This window comes from Dendropsophus ebraccatus, chromosome 6 (assembly GCF_027789765.1).
Source record: "Dendropsophus ebraccatus isolate aDenEbr1 chromosome 6, aDenEbr1.pat, whole genome shotgun sequence".
NCBI classification, from domain to species: domain Eukaryota; kingdom Metazoa; phylum Chordata; class Amphibia; order Anura; family Hylidae; genus Dendropsophus; species Dendropsophus ebraccatus.
In genome coordinates, this window is record NC_091459.1 from 23,735,175 (window position 1) to 23,762,524 (window position 27,350).

The window sequence follows — 27,350 nt, forward strand, 5'->3', positions numbered from 1 at the left end:
GGTCACCCAGCTTTCCCACCATCTAATACTCAGTATGATGGAGGTCACCAGCTTTCTCACCATCCTATACTCAGTATGATGAAGGTCACCCAGCTTTTCCACCACTATACTCAGTATGATGTGGTCGCCCAGCTTTCCCACCATCCTATACTCAGTATGATGTGGTCACCCGGCTTTCCCACTATCTTATACTCAGTATAATGGAAGTCACCCAGCTTTCCAGCATCTTATATTTAGTGACTGGTAGCCTCGGGTAGCTGCACAGTAAATCTATACTGTGCAGCTGGAAACCACATCAGCACAATTATGCTAATTGGTTCCTTTATAAAGGAGCACTCCAGCCCTTACCTATTGTTACCCTCCCCACATAAGTGCAGGGACGGTAGATGGCACCCCGGACCTGTACTTCTGCGAGCGGCGATGTTTCAACAGTTCGGATAATGTCTCCAGCCCTTCTGGTCATTTGTGATAGGGATTTCCTACTGCTTTGCGTGAAGGGGCCAGAAGTCACTTTCTCAATGTAAGTCCATGGGACTATGGTTCTGTGTCAGCGCTGAGCCGTCCCATATACTTATTGTATACAGGAAAGTGACTTCCGACCCCTTCACAGGGAGCAATAGGAATTCCCTGTTTACAAATGACTGGAAGGGCCAAATGTGTTATCCGAACTGTCAGAACATTGCTGCTGGAGGAAGTACAGCTCCGGGTGGCATCTACCTTCCCTGCACTGATGTGGGGAGCGTAATAATATGTAAGGGCCAGATGGTCCTTGAAGGATGGGCCGCTAGCCAGCTTCTCATGGGCCACTGCTGTGCTTGCCCCCCAGGCTAAAATTTGCCAGCCAGCCCCTGGGTCTACCAGTTATTTCTGTGGATGTTGTGAGGCAGCTGCCCTAGCAACCATTGCTCCCTGTGAAAATGAAAGCAGTAATCCTATTGGTTGCTAAGGCTCCCAACTGCCGTTTCTCCTGGGCAGCTGCTGCTAATTATATCACCTGTGTGTGCAGTGTGGAGATTTTCCCATTCATCTCTATGGGGCGCTCTTCCCCCTTCCCTCCTGTACATCTGGCGGGGACGGGACCTTCGCTCTAACCTTCCAGGGCACCCAATGTATCTGTGGGCCAAATTTGGGGTCAAACGGTTCAGGCGTTTGGAAGTCTATACGGGACAGACAGACTTTTATTTTTATTATATAGATTATAAGTCTTAAATAAATAAATACAGTGGTACCTTGGTTTAAGAGCGTTTTGGTATAAGAGCTCAGTTTTCAAAATTGTGACTTGGTTTAAGAGCATTGCTTTGATTTAAGAGCTGGGAGGGGGAATGGAGGAGGGGCATGGTCTGCATAGCGGGGTCTACAGCACTGTACTCTGACCCAGGAAGTCTCCCTCACCTTCCAAATCATAGCAGATCCACTTCAGGCTGGGGCTTACATCAGGGGACAGGACTGTGGAGGTAATCTCTCCATAGCTGTAACCCCTCTCTCCCCAGACAGAGAGTGCTGCTATACTGTGCCCACATCTGCCCTGCTCCTTCCTTCATGCTCCCTGCAGTCTCTGTCAGCCCTTGAACAGTAACTTATAATATCACATATTCTGCTGTTTCTGAATATTTGTTTCATTTGTTTTACATGTTATTTAGAATAATAAATCATTATTTTTGAGGTGCTGAAGCAATTGTCTGCATTTCTATGATTTCTTATAGGAAAATTTGCTTTAAGAGGGGATACATTTACGTATTTTTTCCTTAGAATGACACTATTAGAATAATATGAAGGTCTTACTAATAGAGTTACTGATACGTAGGATACCAAGATGCAGAGTAATCTGCAGATATCATGGGGAGCTGAGTGTATTATATATATGGATATATATATATTATTGGAAAATTTGGGCTGTGGGGAAAAATAAAGGTTATGAAAAAAAAAACAACCTGTATAAAGTTTGTGGATTCCTAGACAAGTATGAAATGCAGGCCCCTATACATATAGCATGGAAATAATAACTCAATAGACAATAAAGTGCCAGGAGACCCACCACACCCAAAGTAAAACAACAGTTTTCTATTTGAATCTTATTTACTTTTCACGAGAAAAACTAATTGTTACATTACAGCAAAAAAAAAAAAAATAAAAAAGCTGTTCTCCTGCCAGACATAAAGTTGAAACATGGAGCTGCAACTGAGATAAACAGAGAGGTCTGTGCACAATTCATAGCGCCTAATAAATCACTAAATAATATCATAGAAACTAACAAAGAAACATTTAATTCTGTACAGAAAACAGTGAGACGCTACTAGCCTCAAGGAGATTTAGGCAGGGCTGTTAGCAGAAGTGTTGTTTCCAGGGGACCCAAATAAAAAAAAAAAAAAAGTGAAGTGAATAACAAACAATTTTATGACTCCCTGCTTTTTTTATTTTTTTAATTCTAACATGGTTATTGGGGCAACCATCTCTCTGAGCTCCCGCTGAGCACCAGTGCTAGTGATTTCCTGCTAACCCTGTGAGAGTGTTAGGCTTAGTGGCCAGTATGAAAACTGCAAGGTTTGGTTTATCATAAAAGCTTGAATTAATAAGACTATCTTTGCATGTCAGGCTGGGTTCACACTGTGTTTTTGCAATCCTTTCTTTCATCCGTTTTTTGGCCAAAAAAAACTATGAATTTGTGTGCATCCGTTTTGATCCGTTTTTCCATTGACTTCCATTATATAAAAAAAAAATGGATCAAAACGGATCAGTTTTTTTTATTGTACACAAAAACGCAGTCGACCTCATTTTTGTATCCGTAAAAACAAAAAACTAAACAGATCCTTTTTGATCTGTATTTGCAAAAAAACGGATGAAAAACGGATTTCAAAAACTCCATGTGAATCCAGCCTTACTTTGATATTAAGAAATGTTACTGTGTATGGAATAAATGCATTATAGTTGTAGAGTGTATTCATACAAGGTATATTTGCTTCAGAAATGTCTGCAGTTGGCCATTATTAAAGGGGAAAATGATTTTCTATTAAAAAATACATTGAAAGTTATATACAGTAGATGTCTCTATATAAAGAATAACTGTGTCTTCGCAGCACTGGTAGTTGATTGACAGCCAGTAAAGAAAAGTAACCTCTCTACAATCCACTATTGTCTCCTGCTCTCTGCTGACCCCCCCTCCCCCTGTTCCTGTCCTGTCTCGGCCAGAGATGTCAGCAGAGAGCAGTGTGTTATACTGAAAATAAAACAACATTTCCTGCAGGACATACAGCAGCTAATAAGTATGGGAAGAGTTCAGATTTTTTAATAGAAGTAAATTACAAATCTATTTAACTTTCTGACACCAGTTGATTTGAAAGAAAAAGATTTTCGCTGGATAACCCCTTTAAGAGTTTCAGGGGAACATAGGTAAGAACTTTGCATTGTTTGGAAGGTTTTTTTTTTTTTTTCTAATAAGTCTGTTTGGAGTTCCCCTTTTAACAGCTCAAGAAAGTATGCAACCAGTTTTCAGTCTCCCAATACTTAGGCCACATTTGCAATCCTAAATATGGCCAACCCCTCCATTTCTGTATCAATAGCCATACAATGTTGCTAGGATTATGTACAATGTTGCACAGCTATGGGTAACCGCATGAAAACCTGTTTTTGGCCACATGCGGAGACTGTAATGTGGGCCACAGACTAAAGTGAGCCTGTCACCCCGGAATGGGGGATGACAGGTCCTCTTTAAGTTAATGAAGCTCATGTATAATGTATAAGTGGCTAGGCCTGTGACAGTTTATAGACTGTATACATGTGGCCATAGTCAATGAGACTAATGTTATATACAACTTACTTGATGAATGTTTTGGGTTTACTATATAGAATTAGTGTAATGCCGAGTCGCAGTATCCCGCAGCTTGTGATATGGGGACTCTTAATGACAGTAGCAAAATTTCACAGGAAATTGATATCTGATTATAAACTTTGTGGTGAGTTGTTTAGCTAACACGAAGCAGCTGCTGAAGTTGGAGTATTTATATAGTAGTTTATGAAGCGGTAATTCCTATCTTTTTACAAGCCGATTACTGGATTTATTGTAATTGATACAGCATGGTTTAGTAATGTAAAGGTGTAAGGAATTCATAGGCAATGTCCTATAGGAGCTGGCTGTTCTGAGCTAAGATTTTAGTCAAAATATTCAAAGGAATATATCTGTATCTGTAGTTTTTACATCCAAGTAGCCGAGGGCTGTGCATGGTATACATATATATACACTGATAATCTTAATATAGTAGAGTATACAAGGCTGATTTTATATCTGCAATTTTTTATTCTTCTATGTTCTTGCCTTTCTTTGCTATCAGCCACAAATGAAGGAGTCTAAGGGTCCTAATCCACGGAGCGATAATCGGCCGAATCTGCCAGTTTTGACCGATTATCGCTCGGTGGAATAGAGGCAAGGATCAGCCGATGATCGTGTCATTGGCTGATTGTTTATTTAGGTTCAAACCTAAAATCATGGGCAGCGATGCACGGCAGGCAACCAACGATTCCACAAGCTCCATACATTACCTTAGCATGTTGCAGGTCTTCTCCTGTGCTCCTTCTTCCTCCCGGTCCCACAGGCAGCAGCAGCTTTGGTGCGGCCTGTCTTAGCTGACAGACTGCTCAGCCAATCACTAGCCAGCACCACCGCGGCCAGTGATTGGCTGAGCAGTCTGTCAGCTCAGACAGGCCGCACCAAAGCTGATGCTGCACGCGGGAACGGGAGGAAGAAGGAGCACAGGAGAAGACCTGCAACATGCTTAGGTAATGTATGGTGTTTAAGCAAGGGCTGCAAGGACATCGGTAACGATGTCCCTGCAGTCCTCACTAAATGATTATCGGGCTCAGTAAACGATTGTAGGCCCAGTAAACGAGTGCCGATCTAGCAGATCGGCGCTCGTTTACATTTTTGATCGGGCCCCACCAGCTGTGGAATAGGACCCTAAGTCGTCCTCTCTATTCTGGAGCTAAGTCGTCCTCTCTATCAAGCAACATGCCCAGTGTGTAGGATTACAGCGGGGAAATACAAAGGAGTAGAAAGCTACAAATTACAGATTTGGAATCCTTATTCCTACATACAGATGACTCTAGTTTACGGTTTGGAGGAGGGGGGGTTGGGGGTGACAGAGTCCCTTTAAGCACTGGTGCACACACATTCCCATACACGTTGGTACTAATTTTGTATTCCTTTTTTGGCAGATTGTTAATGAAGCCGCGAAATATCGATACCGTTCTGGTGACCTTTTCAATTGTGGGAGCCTGACCATTAGAGCACCGTGGGGTTGTGTCGGCCATGGTGCACTTTATCATTCCCAAAGTCCTGAGGCCTTTTTTGCTCACAGTCCTGGTATAAAGGTATGATCAACATATGACTTTGCACACACGGGTATTGGTGCTTTATAGATGTAAATATTGTATGTAGATATATATTACGAAAATAATAAGGAAAAGCAATTCAAACAAAACTGCCCTGATTCAAGATCTAAGTACAGACGCCTGATAGAAGGATTGCCTTTCAGTTAGAAGTCAGAATTGTTATATTTTCTGCAACTTTTGTGCAGTTTCAGATTCATAAGACTGTAAAATTAGAAGTGCCAAGTGCCATTCATTTAGTTTTGGATCAAAAGGTTGCTGGGTGGTCAAATATTTCTCAATAGATTAATGCAGAATTAAAGTGTCACTGTCGTTATAACCTTCAAAATCTAAATCAACAGTAGAAATAAAGCAAGTTTGCAATTTACAGTCATTATTTTTTTTTTTGTTATCATGCTGTAAAACAAGGCTATACTTACCAGAAATCCAGGTCCAGTATCCTGAAGGCAGATTTTCTGACTTGTGCTGGTTGGAAAAAAAAGACTAAACCCAGGAATTCTGGCCAATACAGAAAGTCACGTCTCAATGTGTCCCTCAATCACATGACTGCCTTCTCTCTGTGAGCGCTCAGGTGGCCTGGGATACATAGGTCTTCCTGTTTCCTGAGAAAAAAAAGAGTCAGAAAACAGGAAGTGCCGTGTTTTCCATGATAATTAAAAAAATTGTAATTTGCAAACTTGCTTTATATCTCATCTACTGTTGATTTAGCATTTGAAAGTTATAACGACAGCGACACTTTAAGTTGTTACATAGCGACTATATTACATTTAAATCTGTACCTAACAAGTGAAAATAGAATTGATAATAATGGGTCTTTCTGGGCAAAATGTACAGATGCGATATTTACAGGATAGCCCAGCAGTAACTTATTGGGGGGGCTTGACGACACTCGGCACCCACAGTGCTCAGATATTTGGCGCTTCAATACACAGTGAACAGTTTGTCTCTTTTCATCATATAGAGGTGGCGATGTGTGACTGCAGCTCATGTCCTATTCACCTGAATGGTAGCTGAGCTGCAGATTCCACTGGTCGTTCTGCTTATCCTGCCTCTACTCTCCGCTCAAAGAATGAATATCATTCGTTCGTGACTCCGCTAGTAAATTCCGCCTTTTTTTACCCACTTATTGCAAAGGCGAACAGCTGATTGGTGCTGGTGCCGGGTGTAGCGTTTTCTTACCTTCATCCTTAGCTCCAGTTTCCTGCAATTCTTTGTATGATTAATAAGTTAATTAGGTGGTTTGGGGCACTAAGAGCCACACTGCAACCATTGGTGTACCAATCCACCCATCCCTCTGCACTAACATCACTCCAGCTGCTTATGACAGCAGAACGCCGGATGAATATTCATATAGTGATGGAGGGATCAGTGCTGTGGTCCGATCCCAGCGCACCGTATAGCCTAATTATTGTATTAATGGCAGGAAAAGTTTTCTGACGGTGAAGGTAAGAAAACTACCACTTTCTCACCATCCAGCTGTTAGTTGCCCTTTAAGGGAACCTGTCACTCTGGCACCTGGTGCAGAGCCTATCCGACCCCCCTGTAGAACTCCTGATACTTACCTGCTCCTGAAGCCGTTCCCGCTGCGGACAAATTGCCACCCGATGGTCTTAGTGCTCAATATGGGAATGAGAAGAGATAAGTCTCACGGCCGGAGGGAAATCACTGGAGCAGGAGTGGGAGCCGGTAAGTATCGGGGGCTCTACCATGGGGTCGGATGCGCTCAGCCCCGGGGGCTGGGGTTACAGATTCCCTTTTATTTTAAGTCTCATAAGGCACAGCCACTTTCAAATATTAGCCACCATCATGCTGATCACCATGGTTCTTGCTTCCAGTAGTCCTGAAAAAAAAAGCTGCACCCAGCCAGGCATTTTGGTCTTTGCTATAAAACTGAAACGCGCGTGTTTGACTTTTGTATTCAAATATCTATATAAATATGTAGACATTGAAACCTTATTTTAAAGGAGAAGTCTGGAATTTACTAAAATCCAGCAGCCTGCAGGGGGAGGGGGGAAATGGATTTCATGTAGTAACTTATCTCCCCCCTGCCCACGATGAGCCACAGGACTGGTCTCGGGACCCCCACCGCCATCATGACTCCGGGGTGTGTGTGTGTGGGGGGGGGTTTAGAATGCCTGCCCGGCTGATGGACTGAGTCCATCAGTGACTGGAGCGGTGTCCCGCCCCAGTCACTGATTGGCTGAGCAGCCAGTCCATCAGCCGAGTCATGATGTGGACTGCCCTGGAGATACCGTAGCCCGGCGGGAGTCCCGCTGCCGCTCCCACCACTCACTATGGGCACATAGAGAGGTAAATTGTTACTAGAAATCAATTTTCCCCTGCAGGCTGCTTACTTTCAGCAAATTCCAGACTTCTCCTTTAATGATATTATTAGACCTACTGTACAGCTTTTCAGTTCTCATAGAAGAATGTTTGATTGTTATCTATAGCATTATTGGAGAGGTGGACAGACTCTCTTTAGCTTCCAATACAATACATACTCGACATACGATACTGCCAGAGTCTGTTGCCAGCTCCTCGGTTCTGTTCATGTTTATATTACCTTGACGCTGACCTTTTGTCTTCTATGTACTGTAGGTGGTCATACCTAGAAGTCCAATCCAAGCAAAGGGCTTGCTGCTATCCTGCATCGAAGATCAAAACCCATGTATTTTCTTTGAGCCCAAAATACTGTACAGAGCCGCAGGTAATGTACTGAGGGGTTATTCGTCTATTCATATGGCTGGATTTATGCTTTGGCTGCATGTGAGGACATTTTTGGCTTCGCTTATTTAGAAATAAATGGTACATGGTTGAAGGCAAGTGTTTAAAGTTAAGGCAGCAGTTGTGTGCTTTGGCCATCCCAACCTGCCTGGCTTATCCATATTTTCCTTGGACTTGCCGTTACTGATTTAGTCATCTGCATTTTTATATTAAGATTCTATTTTTTATGCTTTTTCTTTTTGTATAAGTTAAATGTGGGAGTAATAAAAGTCAAAAAGTACTGTACATGTCCTCGCTGATAGAATATTCTTCAGGACAAGGAGAATGCTTTCTTTTTTCTTTGTCTAAATGCCCTATTCCACGGAACGATTACCGTTTATAAACTCGCTTCAACGACCGCTCGTTAACGGTAATCGCTTCGCGGAATTGGTGTAAACGAGCGAACGACGGACAAAGGCGAAATAGTTATACTGTCGTTCAACATTGTTTTTCAGCAGGTCGAAAAAAAATTGTTGGTCTTTGAAAGATAATTCGCTAATCGGTTCGTAAAATTAGAAATCTTTTAGTCGTTCGTAAAAAGGTTTTAAAAAAAGTAGCTTTGTCGTATGGTCACGATCACCCCGGCGAACGTTTTAAACGACCATGTAACGGCCGCAAAATAATCGTTACACTACATATATCGTTCACGTTCCCACGTGTTATCGTTCGCTAAAAAAAAAAAACGTTTAGTGATCGGTAACGAGCTGTCATTGGAGCGAGTTTATGAACGATAATCGTTTCGTGGAATAGGGCCTTAATACAGAAATGTGTAATCTAGAAACCGTTAAAGGGGTTGTCCGGCGAAAATCTTTTTCTTTCAAATCAACTGGTTTCAGAAAGTTATATAGATTTGTTATTTACTTCTATTTAAAAATCTCAATTCTTCCCATACTTATCAGCTGCTGTTTGTCCTGCAGGAAGTTATGGATTCTTTTCAGTCTGACACAGTGCTCTCTGCTGCCACCTCTGTTAATGACAGGAACTGTCCAGAGCAGCGACAAATTTCCATAGAAAATCTATTCTAAAATTCAGAGAGATGTGGTCACCGTGGACGATCAGTCCACTTTTTTCACCTTAATTCTTTTCTAAATATTTTACTAAGCTGTTTTTTCTAACTGTTTATGAACATATTACAATACATGTATGAACATAATACATGCAGATTTATCTAACTTTTGTGAATAATTTACGGAAATATTGCTTGAATATATGTTTTTCTTTATTATTTATGTTTACCTTTCCCTGGTTTCTTCTTATGTTTAATTACATAACATGTTACATTAATTGTATATCTTGTTTGCAAAATTTGCTTTGTCTGCAAAATTACTTTGAAAAAATTTAATAAATACATAGAAACAGAAAATCTCTGCTGCTCTGGACAGTTCCTGTCTCGGACAGAGGTGGCAGCAGAGAGCACTGTGTCAGACTGGAAAGAAAGTACTACTTCCTGCAGGACATACAGCAGCTGATAAGTATGGAAAAGTTGTGAATTTTTAATAGAAGTAAATTACAATTTTGTGTAACTTTCTGAAACCAGTTGATTTAAAAGAAAAATGTTATCCCTGGATAATCCCTTTAACAATCTTCTGGAGTAAAATCTAAAAGCTAACAGTAGTAATTCATGTGCTGACTGGTAGACACATTGACAACCATTTAGTCTGGTCTTGAAGAAGAGTTTGTCTGACAAGGTCCTGATGTGATTGGACAATAGCCCAGAGCGGTAGTCTAGATACATTTGTACTTAAAGACTCTATTCCCATTCTATGCCATGTACAGTAGTTCTAGGGACTGGAGAGTTTCAGTAAAATTTTAGCTAAATTTGAGTCTATAAATGTCAGCAGCAGAGCCAATTTTGTTATTGCTTCCCAGGATACTAAAGGACAACACTTAAAAAGACAAAAATTTAGTTAATATACTAAAATATTTAAAACTAAATAAGGCTGGGTTCACATTACATTTTTTTCATGCATTTTTACAAAAAACGGATGAAAAAACTGATGCATTTGTGTGCCTCCGTTTTGATCGTTGATTTCCATTATAAAAAAATCAAACGCGTTTTTTTTTTTTTTACCATACACAAAAATGTAGTCGACCATGTTTTGTGTACATTCAAAAAAAACGGATGCATTTCGATCTTTTTTTTTTTTTTTTTTTTTATAATAGAAGTCAATGAAAAAACGGATCAAAACAGATACACACAAATGTATCCATTTTTGTTGTTGTTGTAAAAAAGCATGAAAAAACGTATTGTGATCCCAGCCTACCTAGTTCTTAATTTTTAAGTCGTAAATTTGTTGTGTTTCTGGTATTTATATATGTGCTGCTATGTGGGTGGCCATGAGGGATGTTTTATACTCTGTACACACAGTCATGTTGGTTTTGTTGGCATGTTATTCTCTACTAACACTGTATAATCCGACCTGGATATTCAAAATATGAATCATAAAAAATTATATATATATATATATATATATATATATATATATATATATATATATATTATATATATATATATATATATATATATATATATCTCATACATTTTTTTAATATATAGTGTATATTATATATATTTATATATATATATATTATACATTTTTATATATATATATATATATATATATATATATATATATATTATACATTTTTATATAGTGTATATTATTTATTTATATATATGTGTATGTGTGTGTGTGTATATAATATATAATATTGTGTATATTATTTATATATAATATAAATTGTGTTAAACACTACTTTGACAAGGCGTATGTAGCCTTCCATCTGTTAAGCTGTTTAGTTAGGTTGAGTTGTAGCAGAAATCCTTGTCATGACAGCTGTGATAAGGTATTACTAGACGTTTTACTGACATGGGATTTCATGGTCAGTCAGCCTTGTATCCTCTCAGCCAATTCATTCACCATTTCAACCAAAAATGTGTAATATTTATCGCTCTGTGATTTCACAGTCGAATGGTTGTCTTTTTATGACGCACGGCGAAGCATGTCTGTCCCCTTTATTTTTCATTTTACAGTGTATTATATGCTACATGTATTTGTTCAATCTATTTTTATTAGGTTTTTATTATTATATTATAGCAAGTCAACAGTAACACATAGACAGTACAGTCACATATGTGAAAGATTCCATTTTAAATTCCTGATTCGCTGAATCTCCTATACAATATAATGTTTACTTCTGGGAGGAGCCATTACAGAAAGACTGGGAAATAAATATATATTAACTATTTGATCACCAGGTCAATTAAAATGTTTGCACTTTTTGTTTTTTTTTTCTTCTCGTGTTTAAAAGCCCATAGCACTTGCACTTTTTTCACTTTTTGACTTTAACTTTTATTATGGAATTTTATGGGATGGGAGTTTTTTTTACAGTAATATGTAGTTCCCATATAACAATACATTGATGTTTCATAGAGATCAATGCAGTACAAGTACTGCATTGATCTATGTTATATGCTTTCAATTACTATAGGTTGCTGGAGCCCATAGGAAACTATTGCCAAGCAAGGATTAGCATCATAGCAGTGCCTTGTCAGAAGAAGGGTTCACCTCTCCACGATCGCATCAGTGTGACCCTTTTCTGAACCCCCCTAACGGCGTCATGACATAAGCTTACACCCTGGGTCGACAAGAGGTTAAAGGGATTGTCCAGCAGAAATCTTTTTCTTTCAAATCAACTGATATCAGAAAGTTTTATAGATTTGTAATTTACTCCTATTAAAAAATCTTAAGCCTTCCCATACTTATTAGCTCCTATATGTCCTGCAGGAAATGATGTTTTATTTCCAGTCTGACACTGTGTGCTCTGCTGACATCTCTGGCCGAGACAGGAACTTTGTCTTGGTTTTCTATAAATTCCCATAGAAAACCTCTCCTGCTCTGGACAGTTCCTGTGTCGGCCAGAGATGTCAGCAGAGAGCACTGTGTCAGACTGTGTCAAAACATCATTTCCTGCAGGACATACAGTAGCTGATACGTATGGGAAGACTTTAGATTTTTTAATAAAAGTAAATTACAAATCTATATAACTTTCTGACACCAGTTAAAGGGGTACTCCAGAGGGGGGGGGGCACTTTTGTGCTGGGATCGGGGAGCAGGTGGCTGAGGGAAAAGACGTCCACTCACCTCCCCGATTCCAGCGGCGGGTCCTGCATCGCGGCGCTCCGGTGCCCGGTTCCTGGCCGCATCCGGGTGTCTGACGCGGGCCCGAGACGTGACGTCTCAGGTCCGCTCAGCCACTCATTGAATGAGGCGGTATCCGTTTCAAGTCCGCTCAGATCCCGCCTCCTTCACTGAGTGGCTGAGCAGACCTGAGAAGTCACGTCTTGGGCCCGCGTCAGACACCCGGAAGCGGACAGGAACCGGGCACCGGAACACCGCGATGCGGGTCCCCCCCCCCCGCTGGAGTACCCTTTTAATTTGAAAGAAAAAGATTTTCGCTGGACAACCCCTTTAATCCTACCATTAATTCATTGCACACATATGAGCAATGTCAGTAGAACAAAAGGGGGAACAAGGAAATATACAGTACATGTTAAATGTATTTTCCATAACTTAAATATTCTTTCCAATAAAGGGAATCTAAGTCAAATTGACCTATAACAGGCCATACAGCAGGTGCCATTTTACAAATTGGTACAACAGGGTATTTTAATTCAATGCCAATGTCCTGGCTAGCAGCATTAAGCTCTACCTTAAAGGGGTTATCCAGCGCTACAAAAACATGGCTACTTTCTTCCAGAGACAACACCGCTCTTGTCTCCAGTTTGAGTTGGGGTCTTTAATGCTGTGTTTACACGGAACGATTATCGTGCGAATTTGCACGATAACGATCAAATTCGAACGATAATCGTACATGTAAAGCAGCGAACGATCAAGCGACGAGCGAGAAATCATTCATTTTGATCTTACAATATGTTCTAAAATCGTCTTCGCAAAAAATTCGCAGATCGTTCCGTGTAAACAGTCGTTCACCGATTTTACTTATGTGCGAGATAGGCTTAAGCGATCGCAAAACGATTTTTCCGTACGATATATTGTTCCGTCTAAACGCTGATCGTTATAAAAAAATAAATCGTTACTTCGAAATCGTTAATCGTATGATCAGGCGAATTATCATTCCGTGTAAACCCAGCATAACTTAGTTCCATTTAAATAAATAGAGCTTAATTGTAAACCACACCTGAACTGGAGACAAGAGTGGTGCTGTCTCTGGAAGAAGGTAGCCATTTTTTTGTAGCCCTTTAAATAATGGTTCTGATGGGGTTCCGTGGGTGCTGTTCCTCGGACACCTCCACAAGGTAGTGTTCTGCGCCGGAAGTTCCAGAGGGCACTCCCTTACAATCCAGTACGTTTATTCCATCTTCTCGGTCATAGTTGCCAACGATAAAGGCAACAATAGTTTTGCGCTACATGCGCTTCCTCATGGCCTGAGGCTATGTTAGTTCAATTTCTCTGTGAATATAAATCAAATTTTAGCCTCTATCTGTAGTAAATTAACATCAGTCATAAAGCTCCGAATGGCTGTTTGAGCTCTACGGGTTTCTGCTTCACCACTTAATAGTTAATATGGACGTGAGCTCGATCTGCTATTTTGCTGTCTAAAAATAATTACATTGCTTTTAAACACGTCACATGAACACGGTGTTATCCGTAAGGGAAAAAAAAGGGAAGGTCAGTGCCATTTGCAATGATCTGTGAGAAATTATTGTAAGTGATTCATGGTTAGTCCTCGCATCTCCACTGTTCAATCAATATTTTAAATAGACTTTGACAGTGCATGAGAGAAAAGCGCCGATAGTAACGGAAAGCTTTACGTCGATAAGTAGTCTGGCTTTACCTAGATAAGGTACAGTAGTCAGTGCCGTAGTGTATGATTATGCTGTTGTTTAACCCCATCAAATCCTATTGCACATGCCTCGTGCAGTAGGAACGTATATGTACGTTCCTGCAGTGAAGGGGCTTTTAATGTATACAGGACTGCTTTGGGCGCCGGAGGTAATGACAGGCAACCGCTATCACGCAGCTGCCTGTCATTTAAACCTTCTACACGGACGAAATCATCGTTGAAGGCGTCTTGATCACTCCGTGGATTTTCAATGACTTCACCTGTTGTGTGGGGTGGTTTTGGGAGGAGTGTTCGATCTGATGAGCGATTTTAAAAGTGATCGCAAAGAGAACTCTACAAAACAATTTATAGCTTTGTCTAAAAGCAAATCGTTTGAATAAAAACGGCCATTCAAAATCATTTAACGATCGACTGAGCAATTTATCGTCCCATGTAAACAGACCATTAAACACTGCGATGCAGAGCAATTGTGGCGTTTAAGGAAGTCAGTGACAGGATAAGCACCTGTCACTGACTGATCGGGATCCCAATCACTTTTCCTGGCAAGCGGAGGAGATCTCTTTACCTCCGTGTTGTCGGATTGGCAAATATAAAAGGTTTAAATATTATTATTTTTTTTTTTTAAAAAAGAAACCCCCAATAAAAGTTTAAATTAACCACTTTCCCATCCTAAATTTAAAAATATGTGAAATAAATAAACTTCTTACATATCGTAGAGTGCAGAATTGTCCGATCTATTAAAATTAAACACTTCTGTTCCTGCACGGTGAACGGCGCAAACGAAAAGCGGGAAAAAAAGACTCGCTTTTGTTAATTTTTTTTTCTGAATAGAATAAAAAAAAAAAATCAACATAAAGCAATCAAAATGTTTCTTTTACACAATTATAATATCAATAAAGATTAGAGATCAATGACGCCCCAACCAGCCCTGTAGGTGAAAAAGTAAAAGCGTTCTGGCTCTTAGAAAGCGAAGAGAAGAGCGCTTCTTCATTGTGACCTGGACGTCCGTTCATTGATGACCTTCGGTCATGAAGGGCGTTAATGTTCTAAATACATTTTATTGTTATGTAGATGGTAATATCACTCTGTGGATAACAATACCAATATTTTGTGGTTTATTGATAACTTTAAAGAGGACCTATCATGGGAGTCTGCTTATTTTAATTTTTTTTTGCTTGTATCTAGCATTGTCACACACTAAATAGATGTAATTAATTTTATGGGCTACGTCCTTTGCATCTGGTGTTCTGATGTAGTGTCATGCGCTGACCCTTTTCCGAAGGGTCGGCACTAGACAGTCCTGACAGATGTTCTCGGCTTTTCTTGTTGCGATGCACAGCCTCCCACATTGCCGTGTCCGGCACTCTCAAGTCTTGTGTTATCTAGTGCGAGAACAATCTGTTATGTCTGCACGTGGTCTCGAGATATTCAGCGAGATCCTACTACTTATATGCAGGGGTTATCACACTGCTAGGGTAGTTTTATTACCACGCTCAAACGCAGTCGGTTTGAACCTCAGCATTTTTTTAATAGCATAAAAAGAACAAAGAAGGCGGCACTCCAGTATACATGGCATAAACGTCATGTGCATCGTCTTTTCAAGCAAACAAAAGATCTCATTCATTGCGAGATAATTGTTGCACATGGCGGCTTAATGAAGGCACACATTTATTCCACGTATATTGGAGTGCTGCCATCTTGTTTTTTTTTTTTTGTTTTTTTTTTGTTTTTTTTTGCAAGGAGCCTGGATCTGGCTAGCCTGAGGACGTGCACCCACCTGAGCCATATGCTACATAGGGCCGTTCAGCGTACAATTGATTGCTTTTTAATAGCATAGATTACACAAGGTGTTATAATCGTTCTGCAGGAATATTAGCCTATGTGGACAAGATTGTTTCTTGCAGTTGCCCTTTTTTTTTTTTTTAATATGAGTACACTGCCCTTATACCTTGGAGGAGATTTATCAAACATGGTGTAAAGTGAAACTGGCTTAGTTGCCCCTAGCAACCAATCAGATTCATTTTCCAAAGAGTCTGTGAGGAATGAAAGATGGAATCTGATTGGTTGCTAGGGGCAACTGAGCCAGTTTCACTTTAGACCAGTTTGATAAATCTCCCCCCTTATCCTTGAGCTCCAGGGAAATAAGGAAAACTTCCTGTCCTATTCAGGTCCGTCTTAAAGGGGAACTCCGGATAAGAAAAACTTGTTTTCTATTAAAAGTACATTAAAAGTTATATAGATGTTACTATATAATGTATTGCTGTATCTGTACGGTTCTGCCACACTGGTAGCTGATAGAAATCCAGGAAGTGAAGAAAAATGCCATTGTCTCCTGCTCCCTCTGCTCTCCCCCCTTAGGAGACAAATCTTCCATGCCTCTGTCTCACATTGTGTGTGTTTGCTATGTACAGGCTGATGATGCAGACGGGGCAGGGCGTGATGTCACAGGAGGTGCGGCTGGATCCCCCAATCTCTGACCGGCCAGAAGCAGGTGTTGCACTGATTTCTCTGATTGTGCAGAAGTGTGCAGTGAAATTAGGGCTGTGTTTACACATGCTGGAGTGTCATTGCTGTACTGCAGCGTATTCACAAAGATGATGCAGTAACACAAGTAAATGATGCTAAACGGCAGAGAGGATCAGAGCCTTATTGTGGGGCTCAACTTCAAAGATAACAGATGCTTGATCATAATATGTGCATAAAAATGAAAAAAAAAAAATCTTTATTCCAATATCAGCGTTACAGGTAGAGAATACAGTGTGCTGTGTGGTGTTACAGGTAGAGAATACAGCGTGCTGTGTGGTTTTACAGTTAGAGAATACAGCGTGCTGTGTGGTGTTACAGGTAGAGAGTACAGCGTGCTGTGTGGTGTTACAGGTAGAGAATACAGCGTGCTGTGTGGTGTTACAGGTAGAGAATACAGCGTGCTGTGTGGTGTTACAGGTAGAGAATACAGCGTGCTGTGTGGTGTTACAGGTAGAGAGTACAGCGTGCTGTGTAGTGTTACAGGTAGGGAATACAGTGTACTGTGTGGTGTTACAGGTAGGGAATACAGTGTGCTGTGTGGGGTTACAGGTAGAGAATACAGTGTGCTGTGTGGTGTTACAGGTAGAGAATACAGCGTGCTGTGTGGTGTTACAGGTAGAGAATACAGTGCTGTGTGGTGTTACAGGTAGAGAATACAGTGCTGTGTGGTGTTACAGGTAGAGAATACAGCGTGCTGTGTGGTGTTACAGGTAGAGAATACAGCGTGCTGTGTGGTGTTACAGGTAGAGAATACAGTGCTGTGTGGTGTTACAGGTAGAGAATACAGTGCTGTGTGGTGTTACAGGTAGAGAATACAGCGTGCTGTGTGGTGTTACAGGTAGAGAATACAGCGTGCTGTGTGGTGTTACAGGTAGAGAATACAGCGTGCTGTGTGGTGTTACAGGTAGAGAATACAGCGTGCTGTGTGGTGTTACAGGTAGAGAATACAGCGTGCTGTGTGGTGTTACAGGTAGAGAATACAGTGTACTGTGTAGTGTTACAGGTAGAGTGTACTGTGTGGTGTTACAGGTAGAGAGTACAGCGTGCTGTGTGGTGTTACTGGTAGAGAATACAGCGTGCTGTGTGGTGTTACAGGTAGAGAAATGATAAAGTACTGCAAATAATTCAGTAACACAATGAAACTGCTATGTGTGAACACAGCTATAGATTTGGGCGGGGAATGTGAAGGGTGGGGAACTCTGATGAACAGCTGAGGAAAAGCATTGCATTCTGGAACCTGTAGTACTGTATACAACTGCTCAACCAGGAAGTGCAGAAACACAAAACAGAACAAAATCCCCCAAAACAAATGGATTTTTGGTAGTTTCAAAACTGGGTTAGATAGGTAAGTAATGGTTTATGCTTCTGGTTTAATTCTTTTTAACCTCTACCTGGAGTTCCCCTTTACCAGCATTATGGGCCCCTGGGCATCGCTGTAAACTGCCCCCCCCTTGCGACCCCGCCATCTCTCACTGCTTTTGAGGCCCTCTCCGTGCAGTGCGTTGGTCCACCCAGATCTCATCGTGCAGGGATTTGTGAAACACAGCATTTAGTAAGTGGGGGGAATGACATTGCTCATTGCTCCCTTGTCTGTTAGTCAGTGTTATACAGTCAGTTCAGAGTGCAGGGGGGCCCCCTATAAGCCATGGGCCCCCACCTAGCCTCCCCAACCCAATGGGAAAGACGACTCTGGTTATATTCCTGGAGCCAAGCCTTATGGCATTGTGCCTTGTCCTGCTGAAAGCATCCCCCTGCCATAAATTAAACAGCCACCAATAAGGGATGAACTTGGTCAGCCGGAACATGTTCATGTGCTCACAGTAGAGAGAGGAGGGGTAACCCAGTGACAGCTTATCTTTCTAAGAACAATAGGGTTTGGCAATTGAAATCCAATATACCCAATTCTTTTCCTTGACATCAGTGGTCGGGGGAGAGTCAGGAGGCCCCTATAAACATTAATTCATTGGCTAACCCTGCTAAAGTTTGCTGGTTTGGCTGAGGGGTTTAACTCTGATCTCCATTGCTAGTGTGCTATTGTTAGGTATAAATAAGGGTATAGATACGGGCGTTTATATAACTTTGAATGATATCTTTCATGATTTCTTCTCAAAGTTGTACTGTGTACAGAGCTATATTGCAGCCATGTCTAAATTAAAGAGGGGTTGGCCACTTTATAGTAAAATTGCTCAGTGTACAGTATAAGTAAGTGTACTTACAGCTCTTACTGACAGCAGTTCCATGTCTACCTCATAGAGCTAAAACCAGACTTCCCTCCTCCAGACTGTGCTGTCCTTCCCTGTGGTGATTCTGTAAATGTCTTTATAGGACAATGGGGCGGGGCATGGTCACAAGAGTCTTATGGACAGACTCACCACAGGGCAGGACAGCACAGAACAGCCTGGAGTAGGGAAGGTACCATGAGGTACACAATGGCATCTCCTCTATCCAGCTGGCCAGGCCATGTGATATGCATCTAGAGCACTACGGATATAGCTCAGAGTTTAGGCCTGAGATCTGTCAAAGGTCTGTCTCCCTGCAGTCAGGAGGGGGTAACCTATAGTGCTGTGTTAACCTTGTACCTCCTGAGCGGGATCTTTTCTGTGCATCTTCTTGCAGTTAGCTTCAGCAGCGTAATCCTACACTTGAACTATAAACCCTGCGGTCTGCAACCAATGTTCTGTCTGCTAATCGATGCCTCATGTTGCAATGAGATATATCATCCAAATGTACAGTTTGCCAGGGCCGTTCCTATAGCCGATGCTGAAGCGAGATTTCAAACTTGTAGGAAACTTTGAATCAAGTTGTAGTACATCAAGCTTTCATCACTTGGCTGCATTATTCCTGCTGTTCTGATTTAGAGGAGATTGGTTAGGAGATGGTTTGCATTCTCATTTCTGCCAATAAGGATGTAATGATAAAGAATCGGGAGGAACGATGAGTCACCTTGACATTCTCCAGCTCGGACGTGTAATGGAGAGCCTTCTGTGATGTCTTTTGACCTTTTCTTGTGCAGTTTATTTTACCCCATGTGACATGCAGAATGTGATGGAGGAATGAATAGGACTTGCATCAATGGTTGCTATGGTGAAAGGAAGTGGCGAGAGTATTTGCTAATTCCGTTTTCCAGACCGTTGTCATTTCTGCAGATGGTGATTTTGTTAAACACTTTTTTTTTATTGTAGTTTAGTTTTTTTTTTAAATGTGCATTTGTTTTTTTTCTTATACTGCACTTTGTGCATCAGAAGATGGATGTTCAGTGTGCGATTATTACAGGATTTATTGCAGACTGTTTGGCTGGCTGTACAGGCAGTGGTAGTGTGCCTCATAGGTGATCACCACTTGAAAAAACTGCCAATATGATGATGTTATTGGTCATTTTCTTTTCGGATCATTGCACTGGAGGCAGAACCAGTGCCACCGAGTGTGACGCTATCCCCTCCCATCTGTGACTCTATTAGAATCAGCAGGGCCGCATGACAGAAGGGAGGGATTATTGTCACACTGGGGGGCGCCAGGCCCACCTCTAGTGCATAGAGCTAGGCCGATGCACAAGAAGAGAATGGCACCGTACGTGGAGACCGGGCAGCGTTTTGTTTTTTAAAGTGACTCTGTACCCACAATCTGTCCCCCCCAAACCACTTGTACCTTCGGATAGCTGCTTTTAATGCAAGATCCTGGGGTCCATTCGGCAGGTGATGCAGTTATTGTCCTAAAAACAACTTTTAAACTTGCAGCCCCGTGCAAAACTGGTGTGGCCTAGAGTATCTGTGCCCTAACTTTGCACCACCCCTCCATCCCTCCTCCCCACCCTCCTCTTCAATTGGAATGCCACTGGCAGGATTTTTCCTATTCCTCTGCTGTGAACTCTGCACACGTGCCTTAATGATCCAGCCCGTGTGCCGCGCTTACAGGGGTAAGGAATAGGAAATAGGAATAGAAAATCTGCCTGGGGCATTCCTAATGATGTGGAGGGTGGGGGAGGAGGGATGGAGAGGTTGTGTCAGCCTAATGCACACACACACTCTAGGCCACGCCGGTTTGGGTACAGAGTCGCTTTAAAATAAAGGACTACGCCACTGGGATCACAACACTGGCGTGAATGGGTAATGTAAAAAAAAAAGTGATGTACCGGATTGTACATTCACTTTAAAAATCACATTAATTGCCTGCTGAGCTGATCCCTGGCTGTAGCTGCGACCAGTTTGTGCCAGTAATTGGCTTAGTAGTAGTGTTAAGCGGACCTGTTAAAGTGGTCGAGTTCGGCAACGTCCTTGGAATCTGAACGCTCTGCATTTGATTCCCCCCTGGCTACAGAAATGTAATTCAGCCACTGGTAATAAAATGCAGTGTCTTCCGGTTCGGAGAACGTTGCCGAACTTGAACAATTTGACAGGTCCGCTCAACACTACTGAGTAGACTTTTCCTATGGTTTGAGATGTGCTCCAGGAAGTACTGATCTTTAGGATCTAGCACTCAGAGCGGTTTCAGCAGCAATTGGGCAGGTGAGTATTACTTCTTTTTAGACCAGCCTGAGCCCTTTAGATAGGTGGATAATAAAAAATGTTTAGCATCAGATTACTGATTTAGTATAAAAAGAAATTAGCTGCACTCACCACTTTGTAGCTGGTAACCGGAAACACAGTTTGGCTAACACTGGCGTCTCACCTGCAATTTATGTTTTGTTACTTTCTTCAATAAAGAAACAATGGAACTGCTATAAAGTGGTGAGTGCCGCTAATTTCTTTTTATACTATATTACGAATCAAGAGACTATATATTATAGCTGAGCACCCCACAAAGCATATATCTATTCCATCTACCTGCAAAATTTTGCTCCACAGAGAGCATTCTATACAGGATGGTTTCCCTGCTGTGTCTAATCACGATAGATTACTGATGTAGCCCTTCATGATCACAATACTTATCTGATTTAAATTTACAGCATAGGCAGGAATAAGATACATGGTTTCACAAAAAAATTGGTACTATATTTTATTAGGTTGTTGGTGCTTTAGCTGATGATCTTCAAGGAGTATTGCAGGCAAAAATTATAGATGACTGGTGTAATGCCAACTCTCGGCACCTAAGTCGATTATCTGTTCAGTGGGCCATCAATAATTATTTTTTTTTAATTACCCCTTTAAGTATCAGCCTAATCTGATTTGTATGATATGAAATGTAGACTAGAGACAATGAGAGTCTTTGCACTGTGGTCTTTAATGACAAAGTCATGTTCTAATGTTCGTAAGAAGTCAGATGGGGACACTCCGGCTACCACCCTTCCAATGCTGGAATGTTGTAGGAGAGGCAGTTGAAGGCTGGTTCCAATTAGATGGGAGTGATTTGGAAAGTGAACACTCTGATGACAATGATGCTTTACAGGAAGTGGGAAAACATTTCGTTTTACGATCAATATGGTGTGAGAAGATGGTAGGCATCTGGTACGAAGAGGGGACTCTGGATGTAGATGAGAAGTACTTCATTCAAGATATCATTCTAGAATTAATCTATTCTTCTTGTCTGTTGAATAATATATTATAGGTAGTCACTCATTAGTCAGGCTTGTGTATCATGCAGCAGCACCTTATAGTCCTTACAAAAAAAAACAACCCTGACTATTTGTCATACTCACTACCAATCTACTACTTTTACCGAGCAATGGGGAAATCAGTTATGAGGTGGCTGAGATTTGGCCCATCATCCTGATTGGAATGTAGTGGTTAGTCCAACCATCAGGAGATCTGTGGTGTTATGCTGGATAGTATGCTGGATGATATCTTTTATACCTCAGTCTGAATACAACAATATGCATGTTTATATAGATTTTCTATTGTTTTACTATTATTATTATTATTATTTTTTTATTTTTTTTTACAGTAAAACTTTTTTTTTGCAAATAGTTATGATTTAAAATAAATAGCCATCTTTATAACACTTTTATTACCTACAGTGTTGTATGGGATATTCAATGCTAGGCCATTGTATAGCATTGTCCAAAGACAAAGATAATCGGCACTTTGTGGGTGATGATGCGCATAGAAAGAAGTGGGTCCCACACGTAGCAAAACACAAAAATCTTAGCACTAATCAATAAAGTTGCTTGTAGTTTATTATGTATCCATCATGAGAACAAAAACAGGATGCATAAAAACATGAGAACAAAAAGCAGGATGCCAGAGGCAGTTGAAAAACGAGTCCTGTTTTTTGTTGGAAACCTAATAAACTACAAGCGGCTTCATTGGTGAGTGCCGAGATTTTTGTCTTTTATTTAATAGAATTGATCAGTGTTATCTGTGATCTTCTCATAGAGTCTGACAGAGTCAGACTCTATGAGAAGATCAGGATCTGACTGCACGGAGGTACTGTAAGTAGTATTCCTCCAGCAGTCATAGAAATCGATCGTGAGTGTGACAGGAGCAACTCCTATCATTCACACTTAAACGCAGCGTTTAAGGGGTTCATGACGGGCAGAAGCGCGATCGCTGCGGCCCATTGTTATTGGTGAGAACCTGGCTGCTAATAACAGATGTTCGTCACTCTCTATAAAGCGAGCTCAGCTCAGTTGAACGGGACACAGGGTAGGTTGCATTTGTACTGACAGTCAGGCTGGATTTGTCACAAAATAATCAGATTCACTGATAGAAATGTGTCCCTTCTATGGAGTATAAGGCTAAAAACACAGCATTATGTCAATGTATCAAGGTCAAGTCACCTGTGACACAAGATGGCAGTATGTTGTAATTCGTTTTTTTTTTCTTTCTAGTTGAGCAAGTACCTGTGGAATCATTTAACATCCCTTTGTCCCAGGCTGAGGTGGTTCAGGAAGGAAGTGATGTTACTCTGTTATCTTGGGGTACTCAGGTTAGTACGCCTGCTGGCTTAATATTTCTACAAAGCACATCAATGTAGGTTGCTGATAAACTGCTGATGTTCCCTATTGATTTCAACAGGGAGTCAGAATCTGCAATAAGCTCCTAGTGTTACATTTTGCTATGCAGACCCATAGCAAAATCCTCAACCGTGACCACAATAAAGTGTACTTGTCATTTGAAAAAAAAAAAATTGATATGTTATACAAACATTATATAATCCCTCCTATAGGGATTGGGATCTAGCAGATCGGCGTTCGTTTACAGGTAGTATTGGGCCCCCATTGGTCCGTCTAATACCACCCTAAGAAGGAGAAGATAACATCTTGGAACTTAACTGTAAAAGTGTTTATCCTGACAAACCTCAGGCCATGATTACCTGTCCCAGTTTCAGAGCAACAGGAATTGTTTAAGGGTGATTACGTCTGGACTAGAGATAAGCAAAGTTGCCGAAAGCTCGGGTTGCTTGGAGAAGATGGATGCAGCCTATTGTTTGGGTTTGTGCGAACCCAATCTTTCAGCAAGTTCGCTCAGCAAGCTCCAGTCTGGACAGCTTGTTTTGAGGATATGTAATATTACACAGAACCCACTCAAAAAAACAACATTGTTTTTATCGAGTCTGCCAAAATTGCACTTTGCAATGCAGTATAAAAATATATTAGTCGAAAAGGCCTCATGAATATTATATGGATAAGGAAAGAAATTTAAGCCTATACTTACTGTACCAATTAGAACCCCCATGTTTATGGGTTATTACATTAAATGTGCTCGTAATCCTTGTTATATTTCAATTTGTGTATCGCTATTATGTACAGTTTCTACATTGGCTACTTTTATGTAACTTCCCGAACGACGGACCGATCCCATCATTTCCGTAGTTAATAATTTGCAGGGAATTTGTTTTAGATTTATAACTATTAGAGAACTGTTCGCTAACTCGTGTTCTCGCCAAGTGTTTTAAACTCCTAGCCAAATCACTTGTTCATGTTTGACAACACATAAAAATGGAAAAAGTTGGATAGTTGTTACCTTCTGCTTCTCTGGATTTCATTTACCTCCGGTCGGATTTTGGCATGTAGCAATCTTTCATTATTTTGCGATTATTTGTCTCGCTGACATGTAGCCTAATGTTCTTTTGTAGGTTCATGTTATTCGTGAAGTAGCGTCTATGGCCCAAGAAAAACTTGGCTTGTCCTGCGAAGTGATCGACTTGAGAACTATTTCGCCATGGGATATTGAAACAGTCTGTAAGGTAAGCTGTATGACATCATGAGAACATTGGAGCCATCAGGTACTTGGACGGGAAGTCTTTAATATATTTTGAAAATTGCCAGTTAACATTTATAAGCCTAGAGCAGTGAGAAGTCTGGGTATTATTAATTTTAATTGTACTTGTATTAGCTGTTTTACCAATCTGTTCACTTAAGTTGCCTCTAAAATAGTTTTTTTATGAGACTGGTTACCTACTTATCGATGAGGTGAAGGTACGGAAACACAGTCTGATTCTGATAATACATACAGTAGCATCAGGTCTAAATTATTGGGACGTCAAATGGAGCAATTGTACAGGGGGACTCCAAGTTCTCACAGGTTCTTCCCAGATAATCCTAGACACGTTGTACGGGAGAATAAAAGCACAGATGGATATATAAAAGGTTGCCCCTGCCCTTACAGTTTTCTAAGGGCCGATTATCGCTCCGTGTAATAGAGACAACGATCAGCCGTTAAAACGATCGACTGATCATTTCCATAGGTCCAGACCTTAAAATAATTGTCCGCTGATCGTGTATTGGTACGTGATTGGTTTGGTTTGCAATTAAAGGGGTACTCCGGCAGGGGGGGGCACTTTTTTGATGGGACTGGGGAGGAGGTGGCTGAGGAAAAAGACGCTCACCTCCTCGGTTCCAGCGGCGGGTCCCTCATCGCGGCGCTCGGGTCCCCGGCTGCTTCCTGGTGTCTGACGCCGCCTGAGACGCTACGTCTCAGGCCCGCTCAGCCACTCAGCAAAGGAGGCGGGATCCGTGTCAAGTCCGCTCAGATCCGCTCAGATCCCGCCTTCACTGAGTGGTTGAGCGGCCCTGAGACGTAGCGTCTCGGGCGGCGTCAGACACCAGGAAGCGGCCGGGAACCGGGGACCGAAGCGCCGCGATGAGTGACCCGCCGCTGGAACCGGGGAGGTGAGTGGTTGTCTTTTTCCTCAGCCACCTCCTCCCTGGTCCCATCAAAAATGTGACTCCCTGCTGGAGTACCCCTTTAAGCTCCATTTACTTCAATGAAACTGACTTGCAAGACCAGCACCCAAACCAGAGACAAGAGTGGTGTTGTCTCTGGAAGAAGGCGGCCATGTTTTTCTAATGCTGAATAACCCCTCTAATCCTTTATCTGTTTACCCACTGGTATAATGATGTGTCATCCATAAGGATTATGTGTCACCTAACAAGAATCTGCACAATAGATCACAACCCTATCACATGCTCATGCACCAGCAAGTAAACAGAAAAGTGGTGGAGAACTTGCACAATTGGGGTAGTGGGCCAAAGCTCAATTCTAAAGGTCAGTCTATGGAGAATCAGTAATTTTGGGTATTTTTGTTGCCTCTTATCTGTCTATACAAATATACCACTAGATACATCACTTTGTGTTTTTTTACATGATAAATAGAAAAGACCGGCGTGGGGACTACCCCCCCCTTTTTTTTTTTTTATGAACTGCTGCCCGATTCCCGTGCATGTCATGCCGGTTTATTCCCAAGCACCGACCCACCCCGGAGCACCTAGTGGGACGAAACCCCCTCCCCTCTGTGATGCGGCTCCATTAGTATCAATAGAGCCGCATCACAGAGGGGAGATCATCACTGGCGGGCCCGCCCCCAGTGCTTTAGCTGTACTGGTGCTCGGTAAAAGACTGGCGCTGTGTGCATGAACCAGGCCGCAGTTTAAAAAAAAAAAAAAAAAAAAAAAGGACCATGGCTCCGGTGTCCCCGCATCAGTCTATTCCTATAAAAAAAAAAAAAAAAAATGCAAGGCGATGTACCTAGTGGTACATTCGCTTAAAATGCTTGGAGGAACCTCTTTTCCTAACTGAATCCAGCTTTAAATAGAAATGTAAACAAAAAGAATTCTATATAAAATAAAATAAAGACCCCTGCAAATCCGACCTCCAGCTGCTCCCTGTGGGTGCCGTCAGCAGAGGACATGTGATGTTTATTGCCTTGAACGTCGAAGCATTCCCGATCCCCATATGTTCCAGTTTGCTCCAGCGATTGTGTTTTTGCTTTGATTTTTCTCCATCAGTAACCCATCTGGAAAGCTTCTGACAGAGCCATAAAACATTGGCTGTTACTTGTTTATGTTGGGTACAACGTTTTCTGCCTTATATATTTTTTTTCCCTTTTCAGCAGAATGTCCATTAATTTTATTGTATTTTTCTTTCCTAGCCACTGTCCACAAAATTACAGCTCTACTTTTTAGGTTTCCTCTTCCTATGTGCCAGTGTTTTCCGTTTCCCCTCTTTTTTCTTTGTTTCAGTACTTTTGTATTTCCAGATCCTCCTCTCCCTTCTTGTCCGCTAGTGTTATTAGATTAATGGTTAGCTGATGTTGGCTGCGACCGGCCTCCTTCTCGTGCTCTTCATTCTAGACTTGCTCACGTGTAAATACATTTTTCTAATTAGTCAACGGCTTTACTAGCTAATACATGAGAATTTATGAGGTGCTTGGTGACAATATAGGGTTATAAAGTCAGCTGTGTACCACAAAGTTTTTGGCCATTTGTAGGGTTCAGCCCTCAGTTAAAGTATCTAATAAGCCAACTGAGAAAATGGAGAGATACAAAGCTTGTGATCTTTTATGTGACTATAAACTGTAGGCTACATGGGTGGGAAAGGAAAATTGATGATTGATTTTCTGTCAGATAAAATAAAACAACTAACTTCTAATCTTAGTGT

General features: G+C 41.3%; 1 protein-coding gene across 2 annotated transcripts in view; it reads left to right on the plus strand.

Moving 5' to 3' along the window:
- Window positions 1–27,350, plus strand: part of BCKDHB (branched chain keto acid dehydrogenase E1 subunit beta) — a 143,674-nt gene that overhangs the window by 48,979 nt on the left and 67,345 nt on the right. For both annotated transcript variants that reach the window (XM_069974689.1, XM_069974690.1), the window contains exons 5-8: window positions 5,206–5,361; window positions 7,978–8,086; window positions 23,300–23,397; window positions 24,547–24,657. In XM_069974689.1, the coding sequence (XP_069830790.1) occupies window positions 5,206–5,361; window positions 7,978–8,086; window positions 23,300–23,397; window positions 24,547–24,657 (474 nt within the window). The remainder of the gene's footprint in view (window positions 1–5,205; window positions 5,362–7,977; window positions 8,087–23,299; window positions 23,398–24,546; window positions 24,658–27,350) is intronic.